Source organism: Sceloporus occidentalis, unplaced genomic scaffold (genome assembly GCF_023333645.1).
Source record: "Sceloporus occidentalis isolate IW3139 unplaced genomic scaffold, rSceOcc1.0.p SCAF_157, whole genome shotgun sequence".
Classification (NCBI taxonomy): Eukaryota; Metazoa; Chordata; class Lepidosauria; order Squamata; family Phrynosomatidae; genus Sceloporus; species Sceloporus occidentalis.
The window spans coordinates 295,780-320,537 of record NW_028317137.1 but is presented as its reverse complement, the minus strand read 5'-3'; the positions used below and the strand labels follow the sequence as shown (position 1 = coordinate 320,537).

At 42.4% G+C, this 24,758-nt stretch overlaps 1 protein-coding gene across 1 annotated transcript; it reads right to left on the bottom strand.

The window, feature by feature from the left end:
* Positions 1–13,418: 13,418 nt before the first annotated feature.
* On the bottom strand, positions 13,419–19,837 carry LOC149280207 (charged multivesicular body protein 1b). Its single transcript, XM_089500678.1, has 8 exons — positions 19,822–19,837; positions 16,217–16,314; positions 15,956–16,102; positions 15,577–15,645; positions 15,378–15,485; positions 14,980–15,023; positions 14,403–14,475; positions 13,419–13,463 (listed from the first exon to the last, which is right to left on the bottom strand). The coding sequence occupies exons 1-8, from the start codon at positions 19,835–19,837 to the stop codon at positions 13,419–13,421; spliced, it is 600 nt and encodes a 199-aa protein (XP_089356804.1).
* Between the last annotated feature and the right edge of the window lie 4,921 nt (positions 19,838–24,758).

Sequence of the window (24,758 nt, the reverse complement as noted above, 5' to 3'; positions counted from 1 at the left end):
TAAGACATTCTAAATAATAATTATGACTTTTACTAATTATGACTATAAAATAAATAGCAACATAAACATTTTACGACAGATAAGGACGCTATAACAAAACTTACCTGGTCTTTTTTGGATGGCCTCATGCAACCCAATGCATTCAGAAATTCCCTTACTGTTCTGACTGCCACCACGCTTCGAGGGAAAATTGCTATTTTGTAAAATACAAAAATGTATATTTCAGGACAGCTGACCCTTTGAATGCACGGACTGTAAGAAGCGCTATGGAAACTGTTGGCGCTATATAAATAAAAGATAATAATAATAATAAATAAAAAAATAATAAATAAATAAAATAATAAATAATAATAACTATAATAATAAAGATAATAATCAATAATAAATAAAAAAATAAAATAAATAAAATAATAAATAAAATAATAACAATAATAAATATAATAATAATACAAATAATAATAATTAAGAAAGGCAAACCGCACCAAGTTTATTCTACAAGAAGGGATGGAGGAGAAAAATGATATTTAAATCAGTGAACGTATACGTATTAAGTATCAATTATTAATAATTACACAGGGCCAGCTTAGCCTTTCTTGCATGATAAGCTCGATGGGTGACAGTCAGGCCCCCCAACGTCATCAGTAACTAGTTTGTGGTGGCAGCATTTCATCTGCCGTGGCCAGTTTGTTAATCCCCTTCCATCATCGTTGGGTGGGGAGCCAGCGACAGATCCCCCCATGCCAATAAAAGCAACAGATAAAGGATTTTTTACATAAATATGCAGTCAGCTGGTGCGTTGAGGCCGAGCCGCTCCGCGTACCTCGGAATTCCAGCCCATGTGCTGCTGAATGTTTTTTTATACCAGCGTGGAACTAAAGGTCAGCGGCCGTACTGATTGAAGGGGCTACCATTTGCCCCGACTGTTTTCCTTTAAATCCCTCGACAGCGCTTACTCATTCTCATTCATTAGGGAGTGAGAGCTCCGATCCTCAGCCTCAACCCTCACCAGCTGTATATAAATCATATCTATCTATTATCTATCTATCTATCTATCTATCCATCTATCTATCATCTATCTATTATCTATCTATCTATCTATCTATCTATCTATCTATCTATCTATCTATCTATCTATCATCTATCTATCTATCATCTATCTATCTATCTATCTATCTATCTATCTATCTATCTATCTATCCATCTATCTATTATCTATCTATCTATCATCTATCTATCTATCTATCGTGCAGCCAAATAGCCCCAGGCTTATATTTTGCAGACAATACTCGATGCTCGCCATCCAGTCCTGTCCAACATACATGCAACAAAAAGAGCTGTGCAGAAAGTTCATTAAAAAAAGAAGCACAAAAAGGATCCAGCTATGGATACATGTAAACGCTGCCTACAGTCATTGTGACGCTGGACCTTTTTGTGGCTGGATGTAGAATTGCAACTGAAAATCACACAAAGAACACTGCTATAGTAATCTGAAATCTGCATATGAGGTTCTCCCAAGAATTGTAGTTTTTTTCCTCTAATATAATGACATCATTTTTTATTATCATATGACCTCATACTAATAGTCCTACCCAAAACATGACCTAATAAGTCAACTAATCAGGACAGAAACATTGCATTTGATGACAGATAAAAGCCATTCTGCCCACCTAGTCTATCCGCTTTTGCTTATTTTAATCATCTTCTACCTCTTCTGCCAGGAGGCTGTTCCACGTATGTACCCCATTCTCAGTAAAGTAAAACTTCTTTCTGTTACATCTGACGCTCAAGTTTCAGATTATGACCTCGTTCTGCTTCTTTAAGATACAGAACCCGGCAGCGATCCCGCGGACCCCCTTTGTTGGCGATTCGGTTGCTCCGCACAATGAAGATTTAGGTGGCAGTAAACCCGGAATTGCTTGCAGACGGCTCCGATTTGGGGATCGCTGCACGTTTTCACAATTTGTATACATCTGATATATATAATCCCCAAATCGCTGTTTGTAAGATGTTGTAAACACTTCATTTATTTGACAAAACACATGTTGTTTGCTTTTGCAAATACTCGAGCCGGCGGTTGGTGAGCGGATCGGGGGATCAGCGTTGTTGGTTCGGAACGTAACGTTCTAGGAGTCACAATCGTTTTCCATCAAGCGCGTTGTGTTTACAGAGGAGAGACTCGCTATAAATATATATATTCGCCGAAATCATATTCGCAGACCAAATGTACTATTAACCCCTTCACCGGGAGAACACCACCAGCTAGAATCCCTCTAGAGTGCAAGCTCTTCTGGGTAGGGCCCTCCTTAACCCTTGTTATATGTTATAAGCTACTTGTGATGTGCAATGTGTTACCCATTGTACAGCGCTGCAGCATATGATGGCGCTATATGAAAAAATAAATAATAATAACGCCGTATTCTGGCCTAGGCTGACGAGAGCAGCAGGTCGAGGGGGTAACAGTATGAAACCCGGGGCAGATTCACGCCTTGAAGTCACAGTGATGACATCATATGCTGGTGCTGCGCAGTGATGGCGGCGGCCAGGGAGGGGGCAGCTGGGGCACTGGCGCTCGGTCAGCACTAGGGCAGCGCCCGAGGTTAATGCGCCCCTCTTAGTCATTTTATTATTTTGGGGGAGATTTAACCATTTCAGCGACTTTTCTGATTGTTAACTCTGTATTAGAACCCAACGTGGTTTATTTTTCAGTGTAAAATATAAAAAAAAACATCTCAGTCCTGGAGGAGAAAGTTTGTGGACAACCGTATCGAAGACCTCGGAGGTTTCTCTTTCAGGGAGACCACAACCTTTTTATACACAGGAGAGGGGAGGCGCGATGTGCGCCTTAAATACCCCAATCACCCCTATCACACCTATCACCCCCATCACCCCTATCACCCCTATCTCCCCTATCACCTCCATCACCCCCATCACCCCTATCATCCCCATCACCCCTATCTCCCCTATCACCCCTATCACCCCCATCACCCCCATCACCCCTATCACCCCTATCATCCCCATCACCCCTATCACCCCCATCACCCCTATCTCCCCTATCACCCCCATCACCCCTATCACCCCTATCACCCCCATCACCCCTATCATCCCCATCACCCCTATCTCCCCTATCACACCTATCACCCCCATCACCCCTATCACCCCTATCTCCCCTATCACACCTATCACCCCCATCACCCCATCACCCCTATCTCCCCTATCACCCCCATCACCCCTATCACACCTATCACCCCATCACCCCTATCACCCCATCACCCCATCACCCCTATCACACCTTTCACCCCATCACCCCTATCACCCCCATCACCCCTATCACCCCTATCACCCCCATCACCCCTATCACCCCATCACCCCTATCACACCTATCACCCCCATCACCCCTATCACCCCTATCACCCCCATCACCCCTATCACCCCATCACCCCTATCACACCTATCACCCCCATCACCCCTATCACCCCTATCACCCCATCACCCCTATCACCCCTATCACACCTATCACCCCTATCATGATGAGGCAGACGTCAAAATCCAATAGTGAAAAAAACCAGAAAAAAAACACAGAAAAGAGGCGCAGGCCGTGTATGGTTGATGAACGTTGTGTGTTTTGGGTGATACGAGGCCTGGTACCCCGCACCCCGCGTCTCTGCATCTACTGCACGCAGACAATCGTTTCCAGATGTGAAGAGAAATATATAGAGAATCTGACCCATCGCAGTCCCGAATCCTGAGCAAAAGCAGGACTATCTCGTGCAAATTGTGACAGTCGGCAGGCATGCATTTTTCCTTATGTAAGAGTGTTTAAATCCTCTCTCTATATTAGCCTCTACCACTTCTGCTGGGAGGCTAACCCGCTGATCTACCACCCTCTCAGTAAAGTAAAAATAAATATGTGGTTTATCACATCAGTGTTGTACCCCTCCTCTCTATCCATGCCTCCTCAACATATATGTACCGTATATATATATATATACCTATCGTACAGTGCTGCGGAATATCATAGCGCTTTACATATAGCGGCAACACGCTGCGTGAGCCGCAGTGATGTCATCAGGTGACCTAAAAATATATATCCAAAAAGGGAGAGTGGGCACGGGCTCTCCCAACGTTCCCGTTTTTAGTATAATTTAAGTTATCCGTGGCGTTAGAATAAGAGAACATATACCGTCATGCACTGAAACGCGGTATTTTTGGAAGCTTCTTCTTCAGACCGAGCTGTCACTCACCTTCTGTCCTCCTGAGATCTGTTGAAAATTTGCTAACAAATTAATGGCCTTAAAGGTTAAGTGACAGTTTGGCAAACATGTGTCTGCGTGGAGGCGCATGCCCGACCACTGGCCTCCTGACACCGAGCCCCGTGGGGGGCAGTCAGACCGGAATCGGGTTACAGACTCTACACTCGGTTCAAGTAACCAAAAAAAAAAACCAACACATCAACAAAGAGGCCGGAGGAATGTGACGAAAAAATACGGACAATCCATGAAATCGGATAATCTCATTTAATGATAGTTTTTTTTTTAAACAGAATGTCCAGCTTGGTAAATAATCTCATTCTAAACAATTTGGCGGCCCATCCTTGGGATTTATCATAACGTCCTACTGGCCGTCGGGGCTTCTTCCTCCGAGACGTAACTCTACGTCTTAAAGTAATTAAAGAACCGTTTTAACACAATTATTTATTATTATTATTATTATTATTTATTATTATTTTTATTTAATTTATTATTATTATTTATTATTATTGGGTTTTTGTTGGCCGATCAGTCATCCGGCCGTACAACACACTGACGGTTTATTATGTCCACCAGCGCTGCCCTCGTTCCCTGTTCCAAGAGCACTCTGGGCACAGACACAGGAAGTGCCTGGTTATGACATCATAACCAGCTTCCTGTGGTCTGGTGTTGCTTGTGTAGAAGGAGAAAACAGATCTTTGCTTTCCAGCTCCAGCACAAGGCGTGTGTGTGGGGGGGTATTAAAGCTAGACTCCTGGGACACAGTGGCGGCAGCAGTACCCATAAACACCAATGTGACCCCGCTTTTGTGTTTCCGAACGCAAAGAAAGCAGTCATTCTTGTAAATTCATTCAAAATTCCATTCTCCTTTCTTAACAAAAAAGCAAAGTTTTTTTTATCCAGAAAACTGCATATTTTGTATTCTCTTTCGCACCGGTGACTGTTGTCGTGAACGTGTAGATGATACCCCGATCTCATCTATGACATCAAAAAGGTAACAGAATAATAACATGTTAAGGGTTCTGGCGTGCGAGGGGTGCGTAACTCATCGCCTCCCGTCCTAAAAAGGAGTAATTAGCGCCTCTTTTGTTCCAGATTTGGAGGTGGAAGCTGTCAGCAGCTCTCTGCGACCTGACAGCAAGCGGCAAATACTCCTCGCTTTCTGACCCCGGCTGTCAATCAATCCGCAACCAGAAAGTGATGATTTTATATCGTTTTTTTCGGCCATGTTTTGTGTTAAAATAATCCAATATAACGCTGTATGCGGAATCCCTCTTTAAGAGCAGCTGCCCAGGCGACTTCTGTAACATTGTACAGCGCCACGGAATATGACGGCGCTATATATAAAACAATAAATAATACTAATAGAAGGGTTTTTTTTTTATGCCGGACGTCTGGAAGAAGTTCTGCTGCAGAGCCGTGCAGAGACAGGTCACTCGCTGGTTAATTTCTCAATCACTTTCAAACCCATGATCTAAATCATAACAGTTGTTTTAACTTATGTCAGACGTGTCACCCCCCCCCAAGAAACAAAGAGATGCAGAACCGCTTGGATCAGACTTTTTTTTTAAAATTTATTTAATTTTTTTCTTTTTTTTTTTGGGTATTCCTGGAAAAGCCAAATATTTCAGAAAAAAACAAAAATCCCTCTCAGCTCCAGTCAATTATAAAATCATGCGCTCAATTAAAATTCTAACGCAAAGCATCCTGGCCTTAATGTAATCCTTTTTTTTTTTTTTTTTTTTTTTTTTTTTTTGCGGTTTTGGCCGCGGATCACAAAGTATTCCGTTGTGTCTACGTGCGGAGCATGCTGGGTTATGTTGCCGAAAATGATGAATTCCCTTGAGAGATCGTAAAGCCTATAAGGTGATCTCTACTAGAAAACAGATCCCGTCTCGTGTGTGTTTTTTGCTATAAAAATATTAGGAAAAAGTAAGAGGATTTAACTTTCTCTGAGTGCCCCTGAAATCCGCTTCCAGCGGGGTCGCTTGACTGTATCTTAATGCCATGACGTGCCAGGCACGTCATTGGTCATCAACCGACATTTTGCTGGGGTTAATATCTGTTATTATTATTATTATTATTTATTGTTTTACTTAGCGCCATCAGACATTAATTTCCTCCTTACAACGAGCGTTGGGAATGACGGAGCTAATTAGTATTACTGATAGGTTAACATCCCTGCTTGGACACAGGTGTATTTTTAAAGTGTATTTTTAAATAATACAAATCAAGGTTTCCACGCGCATTATTAGGGTATTAGAGCCATTTAGGTAACACATTTGGTGAGTAGCTACATAGACTCGTCGTGATAGGCTATTAAAGGGTTAATATTTCGTTTAGAGAGGCTGACCAGGTGGGCCGAACGGTTCTTTGACATCAAACTCTAGGTTTCTAAGACAAAATGCATTTAAACAATCTGGCTGGCTAGTTATTGTCCAAAAACATGGTCTATCTCAGAAAGTAACGCTGTAGAGAAGTGTTAGGGGTTAATGAGACCCAAGCCCTGAGTCTATTTGGGCAAACCCCGAGCCAGGGGTGGCACCTATTTGATATGACCCCCCCCTGAGGGCCAGTGAATATATTTAGGAGAGAACATGTGGCTCGGATAGTTTATTGCATGTATGATATTTACACGTCTACCTGGCCTCCCATTACATTCACTTACAATGCCGCACAGCTTAGTGACAGAGCCCTAAACAGCAGAATTAAAGCCCCTGGATGCCTTAGAGCTGCCTTCTAACGCCTGCGCGGTGCAGAAATCCCTTATAACCCCAGGGAAACTTATTTCCACAAGATGACACGAATAAACGATGCTTGTAATTAGTTATACACACTCCGCAATGTCACACTAATGCTTTAATTGCTGAAAATAAGTGCGTTCACTGGAAACAATTAGGAGACTTTTTCTTTGCCGCGTGACCTGGTAACGGTCAGGGCAGGGCACCGTCATCTAAGCACGTTAATGGTTAAGGAAGTTATATGGTAGTTATTGGTGACAGAGGCAGCCAGCATGAGCGGCCCTTCACCCTCTTTAATAAAGGTAGAGATGACCGCAGCCTGCGAGAGTTTGCTACTTTTCTCTTGTTGTTCAGAGACAATAAAGAGGGGAGAAACTGGACCATGCCCGGTTTAATGGTGGGTCTGAATCATTCCGGGCATCTTTTGATACAGCCGTTGGAAATACTGATATATTTTTATATTAGAGTTAGAAACCAAAAATAAAAAAGAATAAGCGTGGCTGTGTGGTGCGAGTGAGACGTTTAACTTTTACTTCTGAAGGTCAGAAAACAATTGTTACATTTTTACCAAAACCAGTGATCTTCTCACAATCCTGATCTCTGTGCGGCCGGAGAGGCTGAGGCGCCATCTAGTGGCGGAAAGATATTTTGCATGGAGGGACCTTTTTTTTTTTTTTTAATGCAAAAACCACTAGATTTCTTAATTTCTTAGGATTATGTTTAAATTTAATCAGGGCATAAACACATCCCCAGAAGCCCCTGTGGTGAATGGAAGCTCCTGGATCTTAGGGGCCCCCAAGGCTTCTTGGCGCAAAATTGTGCCCTTTGAAATTGCCCTTAATTTTCTGTTAATGATGTCTTTTTGTAGTACTGATTGTACCCGAGGTTTTTTTTACATCCCACTGGCTCGTATTCTGAGCAAAATTGCATTTTATTTAGAGCCAAAAACCGAAAAGTTATATTATTATTGTTATTTATTGTTTTATATAGCGCCATCATATTCCGCAGTACAATGGGTACTCAACAAAGCCAGGGGGCCGCATCATTTTGTGTTACGCTACCGAGCTTAACTGTGGCTTAAAAAGAACAACGGGTCTGAAATCATTTACGCTTTACCAACACTTTTGGGAAAAAACCTTTCTTTAAATGCCTCATATCTCACTCTGCAGAGGTTTTCTTTGTGAAATGCTCTGCAGAGGCTGCCGATAACAGCATTTACTTCTTTCTTTCTTCCAGGTTTACTATGGTTGTAAGGAAGAGAGCATCAATTATTATTATTATTTTTTTATTTATTGTGGGCTGAATAAGAAGGGTATAACGGCTTCTTAAAAACAGTTTTTAGGTATTAGGCTTCGGGAAAAAAAAAATTGTAAAAATAAAAAAATATAAAAATTGCATTTGAAGGGATTAAAGGGTTAATGCTGAAAAATCTCAGCGTCAGCCCGTTTAGAAAATCCCAAAGTATGGATCAACTTTGTCTAAAGTGGAAAAAAAAATCGTGGCAGCAATGGGGGGAAAAACACTGACACTCGCCATGGAATTTTCACAGCCGGAACAATAACTATAATTCAGTAGAAGGAAAAATATCTTTAATCGCCATTATTTCCGTGCGGCCACCGTTCTGGAATCCAATATCTGTCCCTTTCCTCCCCGCAGAGCAGAGTCTGTGATTTACAACCTAATCCTTTCAGGTCTAAGGGGACCTTTGATTTACTTTCATGCCTGGTAGCCGGGGTCAGTGGCCCCTAGGAACCGCATGCCTTCATTTGGTTGCCATTTGCTGCTGTCATTTCTCCCATATGCCCTTCACACGAAACGACGGTCCATCTCCCGCACACGGCTGCCAAGTAATTGATTTTGAGGCAGCTGGTAATGTCCGTGCAGCCTGTCAGCTCAGCCATAATGTTTTCTTCTTTCTGACAAACGTAATTTAATTAGGCAACCAAAAGGCAGACTTACCGTGTAGCGCTCAATGAGTTCCCCAGATGCCCCAAAACACTATTTTACACGTAGGGCGCTGAAATTAAATTCAGCCAGATCCGTCACTTTAAGATGATTCTTATGGATGTACGTCACAATAAAGAAGGAATTCAAAAATCATTATTAAAAAAAAAAAATGGTAATTAATTTTTGGATGAAATTATGAAGGGGTTAAAGGGTTAGTTTTGAAGGTACGACACCTTATTTTATGTGGCATGTGGAATACTTTATTTCCCCGGCTATAATGTATGTATTTATGTATATATATATATATATATATACTGTATATGTACTGGAATCAAGTAGGAAGCCTTATGCAGAGAAGCTGCTGCTCTACAGCTCCCCCTGGCAGGAGGGCAATGAGATTGGGACTGACCAGAGAGGGATAAGAAGAACACAGACAAAGCCAACAGGTCAGAGGCAGAGTCAGGAACTTCATGGTAGCCGTCGGCCAGCCTGAGGTGCCAGGTGATGGCACTGGGCACCGGTACCCAGTGCCGGTGATTTTGCACCATCTTTCTTGGCAGATTGAGGTCATTGCGGCTGGCCGGATGCTGCTTGCAGACGACACATTTTAAATCGTAGAGTTTTTAATGGGATTCAGATGTAGAATCTGACGCGGCTGCTCCAAGACATTCACCTTTCAGGACTTGAAGCGCTCGGATGTCGCTCTGGTCTTGTGCTTGGGATCGTTGGCTTGCTGAATGGTTAATCGCCTCTCAAAGATGGATTAAAGCAGATTTTCTTGCGGTAAAAAATCTAATCTTTGTCCGCCGAGATTCCCATGCATCGGCGCCGTAGCCAAAATTCACCGTAGGATGGTGTTTTTACGTTTGCACCGCATGCAGGGCTTTCATGTTTGGTCAAGACGTTCCACCACCTCTCAATATGACTACAGATACTTTTTATTGCCATAGGTTAATTTCTTTCATCTGCGGAGACCGAGAGCTTTCACAGCACAGGCATTGAATAATTGGAAGAATTGGAAGAAACATATTTTTTTTTTGTATTCTTAATAACATTTTTGCCAAAATAAAACAAATACTCATTTTCAGCTTTAAAAATAAGGTACGCAAAACAAAATGTTTGCCCGCTGGTTGAAATTCAGTAATACGAGAGAATTGGTAACAGGTCTGAATATATTTACAATGAACCATACCTGCCGACTCTCCCGGGGACAATATAACGTGACTCATGCGCAAGTGCATTATACAGCACTCGGGTTTTAGAGGTTGCTAGCTGACCCCCATATAAACCTAACGTAGGTGGACCCAGAAGAAGACTATTCTCCAGCATGCCAGGTCATAATATTGCTTAGTAAGCAAATGCATTAATGTATAATAAGAATGATGTCTAATTACTCATTGAAGTGATTCCTGCTAGTTATATAGTCACACATTTATTTATTTTATCATTATTATTAATTATTATTATTTGTTTATTGTTAGTAGTAGTATTATTGTCGTTATTATTATTTGTATTATTTTATTATAATAAATATAATAATAATATATAATATATAATTATATAATATAATGATAAAAATAATGAATAATAATGATAATAATATAGTTCAAAAATTCTATCTAACATGTAAATGGAAGAAATCTGATTTATAACATGAAGTCATTTACATGTCAAGTTTAAATTATTTAAATTAAAAGCAGGCCTTCTTAAATACAGCAAAATGGATTAAATTCCCGATGTATTTACCTGGATCAAGATCAGAGGGAATTAATGGCCACGAGCGAGCAAAGAGCCTTTATATTTTATTTAGAATCCCAACCCTGCCACAAACTAGAATGTTAATTTCTAAAATTACTCTGATTGCAACAATAAGCCCTTACAATCTTTTCAATGTTGGGTAAGGAGTTGGGGGGGGGGGGGTATGAAAATCCTGGGAACAATACGGGGTCGGACAAGGTTTCTTGGGGTAGGTCTTGGAGAGACGCCCAAACACGGCTCGCTAGACGGTGAAACGGGCAGATTGTAAATCATACCAGATTGTTTCTCTGAATTAAAACGGAATCTTGTATGAAGTCGCCAAGAGGCTTTAAAGTGAGATCACCGATAATTTAAAGTTAGAACATCATTTCGGTTACTTTTTCCCAAAATCCTCCATCATCACAGATCTTTACTCAGATTAAACGCGTGCGACGGCGTCTGCCGATTGAAACAACTGAGTTATCTCTCACCTCTTAAGATGCTGATTGTTGCTGATTGGTTCAGGCAGCCTTAGCAACAGTGCAAGGGTTTCAAATTGATTGGATAATGCTCTGGCCACTTTATGTCACAGACACACATATATATATATATATATATATATATATGTGTGTTAAATTAGTTCCTTAGTTTAAACCTGATCGTCTCCAAAATAATTACACACATTATTACTCACAGCAAAAAGTACATCCCGTAGATAACGTTGATAAATTAAGTTCCGATTTTTTTAGAATTATTAAAAAATTTCCCTTTCAATTCCACCCTGGCACTATCTCAGTAGAGGGGTGAGAATAAAACAGAAAAAAAGGTTTATTAAACATAATTATAATACAGAGAGAGCAAACATTCCAGACCGTGCGGTATACAGAAGAAAGAAACACGCGAAGCCGTTGACGTTGTACGATGCTGCAGAGAATTAAATATTTCATCCACGCGGAGTTCCAAATCACCGATTTCCAATCTTGCAGCAAAGCTAATTGTGTCTAATAGGGAGTAGAGAACCGTAAAGCCGCGTCATTGTCTTTCCGCTCTGCAGTAACATCGAGCCGGGTTACTGGATACTTTAATAATATATATAGATAAACATTAATTACACAACCGTTCAAAAGCAAGTTTTGTCCATTAAAATAACATGCGTTGGATCAGAAATCCAGCGCAGACGGGGTTAATGTTGTAAATGACTATTATAGCTGGAACCGGCTGATTTTTAATAGAATATCTTCATAGGCGTACAGAGGCCCTTTATCACTCCCATCACTCCTGTGTTCCAATGGCCCTTTATCACTCCCATCACTCCTGTGTTCCAATGGCCATTTATCACTCCTGTGCTCCAATGGCCCTTTATCGCTCCCATCACTCCTGTGTCCCAATGGCCCTTTATCGCTCCCATCACTCCTGTGTCCCAATGGCCCTTTATCACTCCCATCACTCCTGTGTTCCAATGACCCTTCATCACTCCCATCACTCCTGTGTCCCAATGGCCCTTTATCACTCCCATCACTCCTGTGTTCCAATGGCCCTTTATCACTCCCATCACTCCTGTGTTCCAATGGCCCTTTATCACTCCCATCACTCCTGTGTCCCAAATGGCCCTTTATCGCTCCCATCACTCCTGTGTCCCAATGGCCCTTTATCGCTCCCATCACTCCTGTGTCCCAATGGCCCTTTATCGCTCCCATCACTCCTGTGTCCCAATGGCCCTTTATCGCTCCCATCACTCCTGTGTCCCAATGGCCCTTTATCGCTCCCATCACTCCTGTGTCCCAATGGCCCTTTATCGCTCCCATCACTCCTGTGTTCCAATGGCCTTTTATCACTCCCATCACTCCTGTGTTCCAATGGCCCTTTATCACTCCCATCACTCCTGTGTCTCTGATTCCAAGACAAATTGATTGTTAGAAACCATTTTTAAAATATATTTTTTAACTAAAAGACCGTCAATTCGATTAGTTTACATGCTGGTAACGGCTCTTACACGGGGCGGTGTAATAATACGGACGCTCCCCCAGCAGGGCTGTTTCTATGGACTCGCTATGAACACAGATTCAGGCAAACATTTTTTGTCATTTATTTAAAATAAGATAACAGAGGATCTGGAAGGCACAAAAAACCCCATCCTGGTTTAAACCATCGGCTGAACCTATCGGGGCACATAGAGGTTTAACCCTTCGGTCAGAAAAGGATCTTAAGGAAAACATGGTTACCGGGAGCTTTGTCTGTTTGACTTATTAAGTATTTGATGAGCAGATACGACATCGCGTACGGCATAAACAGAAGTAGTGACAGAAGCCAGAAGCGTGTACATAGAACGATAATTAAAGCAGTGTCGTGACACAAGACCCCACAGCAGCGCGATACGCTGGCCATTCCATTTATTAGTACTAAAATAGTGACAATGAAAGTCTGTAATGTCATATAAATACGTCGTTGAAGACTTGTTAGAGCGCGGGAGAATAAGGAGCGATGCATTCATATTTAAGAAACGTTCTAGATCTTCACAATTTGAGGGTAACTATGTATATTTACGGATCCCAAACGCAATTTGCTTTGGGGGGCTTCCGCCATCCTTACTTTACTTGTAAGTAGGAAGAAAAAAAGCCTGTACATAAGCGTCTTGCGGTATGAAAGATATTTACGCGTTGGAGACACGTACAGGGCAAAAAAACCAAAACACATCCGGGTATGTTCCACGTATATACAAAAACGCACTTAAATCAACGCTCTTCCGCTACACTTGATCCCGTAGACGCGCGAGTCTTTGCGATAGCTCGTCCTGTAAGAGATAAGGAGAGGATTAAGTGCAGTCTGACCGATTACTGGAAATCACGTTCGGACAATTTAACGAGCATTCTGGAACGCTCTACTAGAAACAGAATGTGAAGGCAGATGAGACCCATTCGGCCCGTCTGGTCGCCCATTGTTCCTGATGTTAAGACTCAAACCTTAATGAGTTGTTGGTCTCGTCTTCAGGAGCCGTATACCTACCCCGTGTATGTTTAAAACCCCTCACTGTATTACCCTCTACCACTTCTGCCAGGAGGCTGTTCCATTTACCACCCTACTACTGGAATATCTGCTAATATTTGCATATTTTAATTATCTATATAATTTACATTTAAACACCTATTTTTTAAAGCCCCACATTTGCAGAGCAGGGATGGCACGATGAACGGCCGAGCGCTTTTCTTTTTGACTGGACTCTGGCGATATCTCCAGAACCCCAGATGGCGCGGAGGGCTCATAAAGCTATCGACAGATGAACAATAAAGACAGCGAGCGAAGCCACAGATCTGCACCGCGGTCCCTTACTGCTCAGTTCATGAATTACTCATAAAACCTGCTGGAGTATGAACATGCGCCGACCCCATACCCAGAGAAAACTTAATAAGAACTGCCAGTCCTTAGGAAAACATAAGCGCTATCCCCAAAAGTATCCCCCTAAAAAGCGTTAGACTTTATAGTCTCTTCGCTGTTCTTTTTAGTTCTATATCACGTTAATTACACGGACTCTTCAACAAAGCGAAGTACTTCGGGAACGGTTTTGGTTTCAACGAACCAAATATTTCCGGCCAGGGATCAAAAAGAGTTTATTATATTATTTTTATTATAACCCAATACGCGGGCAAAGTTTCCTCGAAGCGATCATAGCGTACTTTAAAGTAAGCGAAGAGATCTTTCTCATAGGAGTGAGAGGTGGAAGAAATGTTCTTACCTGTTCTGCGGATGCTACACTGGTACCGACGGAGCCCGTCTGACCCTGGGGCAGTTCCATATTCAGTTCAAGGCTGTAATTACAACATTTTGTATCATTTAGGATCGCAGGCCAGAAAACGGTTCAGTGCAAAATACGAGGAGATCCTCAGACCGACTATGACCGATACCCCAGCGGCTCCCGTACGCCAATCACTCTTGGTGCGAAATCCACAAATGGGAATAGAATGGGGGGTTTGTGTAGCAATAAAGCTACAAACCTTCAGATGATATTTGCTATTTTTTTCTTTTAAAGATCTTCTTTTTTGACAAAATGCTGCAGTTTATACTGAGGTCCCTTGGCTGACGGCAACGAAACATGGCCGGCAGCCTCCACAGGTACCTCTAAGTAACATAAATCCAGCACATCACCCCAGAACTTTCTGTATAAATCACACAAGAATCCATCTTGTTGTAATTTAAAGGGACTTTTTTTTTTTTTTTACCCCCCCCCCCCAGCCATCAGAGCTGAGGGTTTGCATCGGCGCATGAGAAGCGAGTAAAAGCTCTTTGCTGGATGTTATAATAAAAACACTTACCCGGCTTCATCTGCCATTTCATGTAACAATCCCTCCACCTGATTCTGCAACCAAAAAAAGAAAAAACATATTAGAACCCGAGCAGACAACACAAACCCACCTAATGATCCTTTAAATCCTGCCAACGCGCAGAACGTGGACTGCCAGGCAGCTTCTTCTGGTTTAAGATTGAAGGGCAATTGGGGCCGATTTCAAGGTATGCGGGGCAAAAACCACAAGAGCTCACTTTGCTGCCGTAACTTGCGTCCTCCACCACGTGGAGGCATTAAGCGGTTAACGATGTTGTTGGCAACCAAATAAGGTAGACATTAAATAAATATATTCTTTTTTTTTTTTTTATGATGGTTTATAAAGCCGCATTCCAAGGATCATTAAATAGAGGAAGGAGCTTTCCGTACCTGCGGAGTGGTCAGGGTAGTGGTGTTACTCATGCTATCCTCCATCTGCTGGGTCTGTACATCTAGCGTCTCAAACTGGTGCTCAAACTTGTCCATTAAGGCAGAAATCTTAGGAAAGAAAAAAAAAAATGGTTAACATGAGGAAACAGAAGAGCGAGTAAACACGAGGAAAGTAGGCGTTATATATAAAATGCGTCACCTTCTCCAAGTTCATGCTTTTCAGAGTGGCGTCCATGGATTTGACGACGCCAGCCATGGACTTGGTCACCTAAAAACGGCAAAAGACAATGACAGCTAAAGGAGCCAATCAGCAGCAGGAAGGCGCCCCCATGCAAATCAATACGAAGACCGTACACATGCGCGCTGGCCTCTAAACCAACGAGGAAGTCCCGTGCAGCGACCGTATATATAAATGTAAAGGGGCCACACGCACCGATCATATATGTTAAAGTGAACACAACGGCTGGAGTGTCCCTTTAAAGTGCTAGCGAGGCACCCAAGGCTTTGTAAACCTCATGGGTATTGTCTGTCTTGGTTTATATGGCACCGTCATACTCCGTGGCGCTGCTCAAACTCACCTTGCCCATGGTGACAGCGGTTTGGACTCTCGCGGCTACAGCATCGACGCGGGCGCTCATGCGCAGGAAGTTGATGCCTTGGTTCTTTTGCCGTATGGCGTTCTCTGCGTGTATCCTCGCTATCTCCGTGTTGCCCTTCTGGATCGCCTACGTTCAAACATAAAAAGCCCTTCAGACAGCTGAACTACACAGAGAAATGTCCCGAGGCCGCAGACAAAGTCACGCCGCCGTGGAGGGCCTTAGAAGGAACCAAGTTCGTACCTTTTTAATTTTTGCCTTTTCTGCCTTTTCTTCTTTTTCACACTTTTTGGCATTTCGATTGAGTTCTTTAGCAGCGAACTTCAAGTTGAACAGATGCTCTGGTGCTTGCGAGTTAAGGAGCACAAACTCAAGATGCGTCATTTAAGAAAAGAAAGTTCTGCGTTAAGCCCAGAACAAAAACAATGACAGAAGCATACAACGTGCTGGCGGATCGGCCCCATTTGGCCCGTCTGGTCTGCCCCTTATTCCCGCTGTAAAGACTCAAACCTTAATCCGTCGTTGGCCTTGTCTTAGATTCAGCAGCCATATATGTCTATCCCATGCGCATTTTAAATTGCCTCAATCTATTAACCTCTACCATTTCTGCTGAGAGGCTGTTCCACTTATCTGCCACCCTCTATAAAAAAAAATAGTAAACTATAACTTACACAAAAATACCAAATGGATGAAACATTATATTATAATAACCAGGCTCTCAGACATGAGTGCTTTACAGCGGCTGCGACCGGTTACACGGCATATAAATAACAAAATACTCTGCTGGGTATATAGAAGCACTGCGTCTTTAAGATGCCCATAAATACAATGTATACGATGTAAAGACACAAATGTATAGAGTCTGCTGGTTAGACTGTGCTTTAGGTATACATGCAGGCTTAACCCTTTGAGTGCTGGAGGGATACCCTGCCCCTTTCTGTGTTTCCAGTGATGAGGAAAGTAGTCTTGCTCACAAATGCTGCTGTTCGGGTAAACAAATTCAGCCAACCGCATAAATACTTTGGTTGGGAGATGGTTAATAGGAGCAGCTTAAGGCTTAGATAGAATGTAAGGAAGTTTTTTTTTTTTTACTGAGAGGGTGGTAGATAAGTGGAACAGCCTCACAGAAGAAGTGGTAGAGGATAATACAGTGATGGAATTTAAACATGCATGGGATAGGTATACGGCTCCAGAGTCTAAGGCGAGACCAACGACTGATTAAGGCGGCGGATTAGACGGATTCTTATCTGCCTTTAAATGCTACGTAGAGACACTGAATGTTTAATATGAGATTTCTTCTGCGCCGCTATGGCAATATACCAACACAAGTCTCGCAGGGCCTTCCCTGAACACAGCTATTTATATCCCAGCCAAAAGAAATCAGCGTTGTGTCGTTTAGGGCTGTATTTCCGTGCGATCACGCGATGACATCACTAGTTTGCAGCTCGCTAACCCTGATCGGCCGGTTTCTAAACGGTGGCTCTCCCTCGCAGGTATGGCGAGAAACGGCCTGATCACATGCTCTGCGGGCTACACGTCACCTGATCACATGCTCTGCGGGTTACAGGTCACATGATCACAGGGGTGCTGCCAGGAAGCCTGCGCTTTAACAGCCCGATTTCATTACTTCTGAAGAAAGTCTCAGCTGCAGACTTTGGCTATCTATGCAAGTCAGCGTTAGCTTTCGATCCGTTCCTTCACGCCCACCCGTCTTGGGTTTCAGCTCGGTAATCCTAGAGGAGGAATCAACAGCGAGCTGTAAACATTCAGGGCATTTATTGCGTCACATGTTGTCTAGGACTGATGGCCCATGTCTCCTAAATGGGGAAAAACCAAGTGCACCTTACATCCCCACTCTAAGGGGGAGAATTAAAATCCTATGGGTGGGTTTACTAAGGAAAAAGGAAAGTTACCAGCCAGCCGGATACAAAAGTATCAACTCGCACAGCAAGTGTTTCTTTTTTAATCTTCTACATGGTTTGATCTGTTGATACCGTTTATAGTTTAGTAAAAAAAAAACCCATGAATTCCTCCCCAGGACCCGACAACGCATCACATGTAACATGTCTTACGATAGAACGTTCCAGCTCCAGATACTCGTCGATATGAAAACACTTACAAGGAGCCAGGATCCCGCTTATATCATCACTTATTAGGATACAAAGCACCAAATGCATACAAAACAATTCCAACTTTAATCTGGGTTCAGCAATTCCGAGCGACATGAGCACTTCTCCCCTTCTGGGGTCACAAAACAAAAGTGAAAGAGTTGGGCTTCCTTTAAGGCCCAGTACACTTAATTACTAGATTGTACCTAGCGTACCGGTTCGTCTGTTGGTTCTAGTTTTTTCGGACCCTTTGAATGTACGGACTGTAAGAAGCACCACCGAAAATGTTGGCGCTATATAAATAATGATAATAACTTGTGTGATGTCGTTATAAACGGAACTCATAGGGAGATACAATTTGAATTAAAAAAGGAGCAGACAAAGGACTGCCGTCCTCTCTAGATACAAAAAGTTTAAGAAAAAATACCCAAGAAAAACAGACGTGAGCCTTACTTTATCGTTTTAGAAGGGAACACGACCGTTCAAAAGTTAGCTGTTTTCATGGAAAAGATGAACATTTCTGGCTACAAAAGGGTTTCTAACCATCAATTAGCCTTTTAAACCTGAACTTGGATCAGCGAACACAACGTCCTGCTGGAACACAGGAGTGATGGGAGTGATAAAGGGCCATTGGCACACAGGAGTGATGGAAGTGATAAAGGGCCATTGGAACACAGGAGTGATGGGAGTGATAAAGGGCCTTTGGAACCCAGGAGTGATGGGAGTGATAAAGGGCCATTGGAACCCAGGAGTGATGGGAGGGATAAAAGGCCATTGGCACACAGGAGTGATGGGAGTGATAAAGGGCCATTGGCACACAGGAGTGATGGGAGTGATAAAGGGTCATTGGAACACAGGAGTGATGGGAGTGATAAAGGGCCATTGGAGCACAGGAGTGATGGGAGTGATAAAGGGCCATTGGAGCACAGGAGTGATGGGAGTGATAAAGGGCCATTGGCACACAGGAGTGATGGGAGTGATAAAGGGTCATTGGTACACAGGAGTCTCCAGCTACAATAGTCATTTACAACATTAACCCCGTCAGCACTGGATTTCTGATCCATTTCAGGTTACTTTAATGGACAAAATTTGCTTATTTCAAGAAAGGCTACACATGTAATAGGCTGTTGAATCAAAACTCTAGTTCTATACTCAAGAATCTATAGCATTCAAATGGTTAAAACGTGACAAACATTTCACCATAAAAATCTCAAAAACAGGCTCAAAATTAACAAGATGAGGGCAACAATTTAGTTTTCCGTTACCATAGAAGTAAGAATGTTATTTTTAAAGCAGTTCCCTTTGCTCTATGTTCCTTAGACATGACATCAGAGGGCAAATGGCAAGTGGGAAGTCCTTATATCTGATGTAAACAGGGGTACTTTAGTAAAGTATCAAGGTGATCTAGGGCAACAACACACCCTTTTAAAGGTGCTGTTCCACTTGGACACAATAATGAGCATCCTCTAGCATATTAAACATATAAGCCTGAGCAGATCCGTCATTATATCCTTTCCTTCCGGGAAACCTTTTCTTTTAATATGCCATCTTATCAGCCAAGCAGCCCAAGAATGTAAGACAGAATTTTGTATACAAAAGGAAGTAAATACAGAACAGCGCCTTTAAAAGTAGACTTAATTGGTAAACGTTAAACAATAAATAGCACATATTATTATCAATATTTACGATAGCCCCCATTTCACGAAGCGTGGGTCCCCTCTCCCACGCTATACAGGATACTCTCCATGTTAGACATAATTCCGGCCTCGGTGTTGTCCCCCTTCTCGTTCTTTACCGCACTCCCGTTCCGTCTCGTCTCTTCGCTTCTAGCCACTTCCGGGGTGCTCTAGTTTTTTGGTTCACTCCGCTTCCCGTTGGTGCTGACGTCACAGTGATGCTTCACAGGCATCGCCCTGCGAGTTTCGAGGGGCGGGGTTACAAGTCAGGCAGTGAGTGATCATCACGGGTTCGGAGTGACATGAGGAGGGGCGGGGCTATTACGTAATCGGGCGGAGCCTGAAGCTATAAAGGTCCATTGATAAGGTGAGGCGTTCAGTCGTTCATGTGAGTGTTTGGCAAAGTTGCCGCTAGGTCTCTCTCTAATATTGGTAACTAAGCTGGAACGCAGCCTTTCTCTTATTGGTCAACGTTTCAGGCACATTTTGGCTTTATTTCCTGTAACATTTTATACAAATACAATACAAATATTTATTAAAACAGAATTTTGGAAAATGTAATTGATAGATGCTGGTCCTGGCCCAAATATTGACCCCATATTGACACAGGCATTAGATTATCCCCTCTCCCGGCTTCTCCTGCACGGGCGACCGATGATTATTATCAGTAGGTGTCTGACTGCACCAGCATTTACGGTATGTCTCCACACGGCCGCCTCTGTTAAAGAGATAGCTACCGGCGCTGACGCGAGGAGATCCTGAAAGACCGTTCTTCCAGGACGTATAGAAACGTACAGTAATACAATAAATGAAGGGAAAGATGCGTTTACTGAACATAATAAATCTCACTCCGTTAACTATACGGTATGCAGGGAGCTGCACTATAGCGATGTAAATACAGAACATGAAAAATGGGTCAATTTAGGCCAAGCTGGCAGCAGTAAATGTATAGATCAAAAAAAGAGTTTAACTTCTATTTTTTCCCCCAAATGATTAACGGTAGATGAAACAAATCCCAGAATGATTATTCTCCATTAGAGTCCCCATTTATTTAATCTTCACATGCACGTGTTATATCCCATGTAGGTCTTCTTTGCCTATACATTTGCCTGTACATTTGCTTGTTACGTGCTGGAACAGAGTATAGAGTTCTCAGATTATTTCCATAAAACTGTTTCTTTTTTTTTTCCAACCAGGAGCCTTCTTGACTATCAGTAACGTGTCGTAATTCTTACAAGGTTTAGCTTGAAGTCAATGTTGTAGAACAGTGATTTCCTCGGTAAATAGAGTTGTGATGAGCAGAAGTCATCGGCCGAGCGGCTTTAATTACTGTAAGAAGAGCCCACGTCACTTTGCACGCGCCTCGTTAATAAAGATGGCTTTGACTAAAGCACTCGTAATGCTTTAGGGAAAACCGAACGCTCTTTGTGTATGTGTATTCTTCTTCTACGCCTGACCCTGGGAAGTCTCTATATCTTCTCTTTTGAGGACGTATGATGGTATCAACGGGTTCTACAGCCATAAAAGACACAATAATGTGTATGGAAACAGCAGGAAATTTGTTTATAACATAACAATGATGTAAAAATATAAAGGTATCTAAAAAAAACAGGGGGAGGCACCAAAAAGTATTCTTGCCCTGGGGGTGTAATTAAATCTGCCACTTTGCTCAATAACAGATCAATGTACTTTTATGGAGAAATCACTAAATCTATCCTCAAGAATATCGTCCCCGTGTGTATCAGGGGAAATAAGATTCTAGAATGGCTGGAACTCCTTATATCCCCTAAATAAAAGATGGTCCTGAGCAATGTTCCCTCTAATTTTTCTTAGGTGGTGTGCGCACAAAATTTCTCTTGTGCAAAAATTTTCCCAGAGCCAAAATTTTGTGCGCACAATATGCTTCTGCAAACGTTAAATTTAAATTGTTATTCTATATTTTTGGTACAGCTCGCTCATGGTTAATAACACTACATTATAGTGTGATAATGTAGTATTAGTTACACAACAGTATTACTTACTGTAATGTTTTTTAAAGGTGAAATTCTCACTGCATAAGTAAATTATGAGCGAATCACGAGCGGAGGCTCCAGGCCGCATAAAGGATAAAAAAAAATTGGGAAAAACTGTTGTGCGCAGGGGCGTACCTAGAGTATTTGGCACCTGGGGCGGATCCTGTACGTGTGACCCCCACACACACACTCTTTAAAACTGCATAGCTTCTATCGTTAGGCAAACATTGACAGGGGTACAGCATAACTTATCATTATTTACTAAGGCAGACATTGACGGTGGTACAACATAACACCTATCACTATATACTGAAGCAGACATTGACTGTGTTACAGCATAACTGCTATCATTATATACTGAGGCAAACATTGACGGTGGTACATAACTGCTATCATTATATACTAAGGCAAACATTGACGGTGGTACAGCATAACTGCTATCATTATATACTAAGGCAAACATTGACGGTGGTACAGCATAACTGCTAACATTATATAGTGAGGCAAACATTGACAGTGGTACAGCATAACTGCTATCACTATATACTGAGGCAAACACTGACAGTGGTACAGCAGAACATCTATCACTATATACTGAGGCACGCACTGACGGTGGTACAGCATAACACCTATCACTATATACAGAGGCACACATTGACCGTGGTACAACACAACACCTATCACTATACATTGAGCCAGACATTGTCAATAATGCAGCATAACCCCAATCACTATATACTAAGCCAAACATTGATGTGGTGTAGGCCTACCACTTTAGTGTCTGGCCTAGTATATATATATATATATATATATATATATATGCACCGAAATTAAAATTCTGGACCTGAAAATTTAGCATTCACTTGACTGAAACCGAAAATGACCCCCCCCACACCTTAAAAAAAAAAAACACTTTTATTAAAAGTAACACATCAAAATTAGACAAAAAAATCAATAACAATATATATATATATCTATATATATCTATATATGTGATAAACAGCAATCACACTCCTATCATGTCCAGGTTCTAGCATGTACTGGTTGCTTGGGCATGATAGGAGTGGGATTGCTGTTAGCAATCATATATATATATTAATATTGTTATCGAATTCTTCTGTCCAATTTTGGTGTGTTACTTACTTTTAATAAAGGTGTGGTTAACACACCAAAATTGAACAAAAAAATATAATTGCTAACAGCAATCTCACTCCTATCATGCTTAGGCAGCCAGTACATGCTGGAACCTGAGCATGATAGGAATATGATTACAGCCTCCCTATGCCATACTATCCCCCCCACACTTACACATCCATGCTATCACACACACACTCATTCACAAACATTCAGTTTAAACTACAGCATAACACCCATCTCTCTCACACACTTACTAATACACTCTCACAGAATGTTTTCATACCTGTCACTTGTCCTCCTCTTCGTTCTTCCTCTTCTATGTCCTCTCCTTCCAGTGCAGTGGAGGCGGTGGGCATGGCTTCAGTGCTGTGCGCCGGGATATGACATCAAATCCCGACGCACAGCATCAGTTGCCGCGCGCATCGCACGGGAGCAGGATCGGAGGCCTGCATTAACAGACCTCCAGCTCCCTTGATTTTTTTTTTATGACGGTTAGAGGGAGATCCTTGATCTCCCTCTAACCGAGCCTGCATCTCTAGCGGCGGACATTACTGCGCTCCCTCTTAAAGCTTTGTGTGCTCGCACAAGCGTACAGCTTAGAGGGAACACTGGTCCTGAGACAACTGACCAGAGAATGTCCTATAAGACCCCTAAACCAAACCAGTGGACAAGGCAACCAGTGACCCCAATCACGTTTATATCTTCTAAACATTGCTCCTCCAGAAGCAGGATTAAAATGCTATATAAGTAGCCCCTCCTTTATAATAATAATTATTTCCTTAAAAAAAGATCAGTAAGAAGTTCAGTAAAAAAGAAAAACGTTTCTTAAAATGTGATATGGGCTCTTAGCGAAAAATTATGTAGAAAAATGTGTTTTTTTTGACATTAGTAATGGCTTTGGCAGAATACTGGGTTCTGACTCTAGAGATGCAAGCTCCACATTCTCGACAGCTCGACATCATAATGACTCAAGGTGGCGTCTGAGGTCTTCCCAGTCCGGGGGTGATGTAGAAGGAAGCGCTGTCATGTGCGGAACGTATCACTGCTGTTACTTTCTGTAACTCATGTTCAAGACAATGTTAATAAAAAAGTTACTATTCATTGCTGGTGTTTTCTCCTCATCCCCGCTGCCGAGTCCCTTCCAGAATTCTGTGTCCAGAACAAAGCAGGACATGTTTATTTTTTGGAGGGGGGGGGGGTACAGAGTTTAGCAAAATGCTTAGTATTTTATTTATATAGTCAAAAGTTAATTTTGGGTTGTAAACCCTTAGTTTGGCATTCAGAGTGTTACAGTCCTGTTAATCCCAGGACACTCAGGTGGTATACTGATTTCCCTGTCTTTAAAACATACTCCATCATTAACCATACTGATGTGAAGTGTGTGCGATTTCATGAAATGTGGTATTGGAGTTCAGTTTCTAATCTAATCCGTTTCATGTGTCGGTGCTCTCGTCCTTCTCACCCTCCTTTATGTGAACCAAACAACAGCAACAGCCAGCTGCTTAAAAATCTGTCAGACGGCAGTTAATGGGGATTCAGCGTACTGGGTTTGACTCGGAGTCTCTGGGTGAAGTTGTCACTTCCCAGGTCTCAGGTCACTTTCTTCCTTGTCTGAGCAGGGGGCGGCGTTTGGACATGGCCACTCCCCTCCGACTTCCTGTCCCACTTAAGGCTGTCTGGGGCTAGCCCTTCCCCTGAGAGCAGCTAGCCCTACCCCTGGCATGATAGCCCCGCCTCCACACACATCAGAGCCCCCTCCTCTTTGGATGCAGGTGGGCGGGTCTACTGACATCAGCGAGTAGTCCTCTGATGTCAACAAGTGGGCCGCTGATGTTGTGTGCGGGGCTAGTCC

Bases quoted from the DNA above. Each gene is read 5' to 3' on its own strand.
- LOC149280207 (XM_089500678.1), bottom strand. The intron at 15,024-15,377 runs GTACGGAAAGCT...TTTTGGTTGCAG, and splicing joins CTACCCTGACCACTCCGCAG to AATCAGGTGGAGGGATTGTT. The intron at 13,464-14,402 runs GTAAGAACATTT...TATCTCTTACAG, and splicing joins GTGTAGCATCCGCAGAACAG to GACGAGCTATCGCAAAGACT.